The sequence below is a fragment of the Cynara cardunculus genome, assembly GCF_001531365.2.
Source record: "Cynara cardunculus var. scolymus isolate 2C chromosome LG 9, CcrdV1, whole genome shotgun sequence".
Classification (NCBI taxonomy): Eukaryota; Viridiplantae; Streptophyta; class Magnoliopsida; order Asterales; family Asteraceae; genus Cynara; species Cynara cardunculus.
This window is the reverse complement of record NC_037536.1, coordinates 10,538,099-10,540,687: the sequence shown is the minus strand read 5'-3', so window position 1 is coordinate 10,540,687 and position 2,589 is coordinate 10,538,099. Positions and strand designations below refer to the sequence as shown.

General features: G+C 35.5%; 1 protein-coding gene across 1 annotated transcript in view; it reads left to right on the top strand.

Moving 5' to 3' along the window:
• The window catches only part of LOC112518720 (paramyosin-like), a 10,314-nt gene that overhangs the window by 6,528 nt on the left and 1,197 nt on the right, over positions 1–2,589 (top strand). Inside the window, exons 10-13 of the mRNA XM_025126515.1 lie at positions 623–654; positions 1,278–1,367; positions 1,445–1,549; positions 1,863–2,021. Of these exons, the coding sequence (XP_024982283.1) occupies positions 623–654; positions 1,278–1,367; positions 1,445–1,549; positions 1,863–2,021 (386 nt within the window). The remainder of the gene's footprint in view (positions 1–622; positions 655–1,277; positions 1,368–1,444; positions 1,550–1,862; positions 2,022–2,589) is intronic.

The window sequence follows — 2,589 nt, the reverse complement described above, 5'->3', positions numbered from 1 at the left end:
ATTTAATATTTATTTATAATTAATACTAATAAATAATAATTAATATTAATGCGGGTTATAATTGGAAAAAGTGATAATAAGCTCCCAAAACGGTACTCCAAGTAGCGTTTCAACAAGGTAGTTTATGTGCATCCAAATGTGTACCCAGAAAATAAGCTAGCTTATTTTTTCCAAACCATACCTAAATGATGTAAACCATTAAAAAAAACAAGTACAAGTCCAAAATAAAATCCCAAATCATATAAATAGGTCTAATATAAGTTGGTTAGACAAAAAAGAGCCCAACCACAAATGGCGGTTATGCGGACCGCTATTTCGTTTAAAAAAAGGGGCATTTAGCCGTAAACTGCACTGCTATTTAACGCAATTTCTTCCAGGACCATGAACCGCTATTGCACTGCTATTAACAGCATAGCTTAGGGATGAAAGGGATCTGGGATATTCATTTATATGGGTTTTTAAGTTAGTTGTTAAGAAAAAAATGTCTTGTACAGAAATGTCCTGATTCAGTCTTTTATAGTTTTTCCAATACTATTTTCTTTGATGGTGATTGTGTGCATTATAAATTTTCTTGTCTGTAACAACATGACATTTAGCTTTCTGATTATGATGTGTAATGCAGGAGTTTCAGGAAAAGAGGCACCGTTCACACTGGTACGTGGAAGCAAACGCTCTTGATATAATAGGAAAACCAGCCTGGTTCCTCAAATTGTTAGTAAGCCACTTTGGTGTCTTGGTTAATAAGGGTAATTTGTGAGGTTCTCTAAACCTAATCACTATATGCGAACTCACATCTGCATATATCACTGCTTTTTTGGCCATTCATTCTGCTTTTCACTGTTTTTTTAACATAACAGACATGAAACAATCCCATGTTTGGTTTGAACGATTTCATGGATTTGAAATCCCACAAACATAGGTATTTCATGGGAGTTCCTAGAATTTGTATATAATAATGTTTTTTTATTAACCTGGATATCCAACCCGCTATGCGAGCTGACTAATCCCAGGGCGACCACCTGCTCTGTAGATAGCCCGGAGTCACCACATTTGAACCTCCGTGGCCACAACCACAAGGGGATTTTTATTCCTCCTTGGATTTGAACTTGAGATCTCCTGGTACTTTTGATCTTTGGAGCCAAGGTCAAACCAATCAGACACCATCCTTGTGGTTAAGGAAAAGTGTATTTGATACCCATATCCTTGCGATGGTACCTTTGTAGCTCATTAAGTTGCCAGTAACCCATGTGACTACATTAAATTTTCTATGGTTGTAGGAATACAAAGAGAGACTTGAGAAACAATTGCATGATATGGCAGTAGCTGTTGAGAAGTTGGAAAGCAGCAGACAGAAGCTACTATTGGAGGTACAACTGTTTTACTGAAATTTGCTTATGTCAACATCCTGGCATGAAAACGAGATTCAGCTTTCACTTTTGAACAGATTGATACCCAATCTTCTGAGATAGAAAGTCTGTTTGAGGAGAATTCTAACCTATCTTCAGCTTATCATGAGGCAACGAGTGTAGTGGTACACTGGGAAAATCAAGTATGTGCCCAACTTCTAAAAGTTCATGCACAAATATCAACTCATGTTTCGATGCTTATGTTCTCATTACAAGATGTATATATGCATATATTATATAGGTGTAGGTATAAAACGAGAACAAAGTCAAAATACGAAAACACAAGAATGACTCTCAACCATAAGATGAGATGATCCAACGGATGTGATTAAAAAAACAAAAATTTGAGTCAAACAAGTTATACCCAAAAAAAGAGCATTTTATTCTCTTTAGTCATTCAATCTAGAAATCATATAATCCTACCTGTCTAATGCTTGTTATGTGCGATCAATGCAGGTAAAAGATTGTCTGAAACAAAATGAGGAGCTTCGTATGATGCTAGATAGATTGAGAAGAGAACAAGCAAGTATACCCATTGCAAATGATCATGAATCTAACAAAGATGGAAATGCGATGATTTCCGATGGTCATACTGGTGAAGTTGTATCCCTAAAGGTTAGTCATTTAATCTTTCTGAGATTATGCTTTGATCTCTCTTTTCCATCCATAGAAAGAGGCCATGCATGTATATGTACTTTTTTTTATTAACCTGGATATCCAACCCGCTATGCGAGCCGACTAATCACAGCGCGACCACATGCTTTACGGGTAGCCTGGAGTCACCGCATTTGAACCTCCATGGCCACAAGGGGATTTTTATTTCTCTTTTGATTTGAACCTGGGACCTCCATGCACTTTTGACCTTTGGAGCCCAAACTCAAACCAACCAGGCACCATCCTTGTGGTTTCTATATGTACTTCTTGGTCCAACTAAAACTGTAAAAGTTATGATTAGATTTAGGCATTGTTTGGCAAACATAAACTAGCTTATAATTAGCTTATTTTTTTGACCACATGTTTGGATGGACATAAATTACATAAAGGTTAAAAGTTATATATTTCTTTTGTTTCATAAATGATAAAACTCTGATAAATATTTTAATAAAATATTTAATTACTTTCATTGAGAAATTATTAATTAACAAATATGTAAGGTTGACCAACTTTGTTTTTATCTATATTA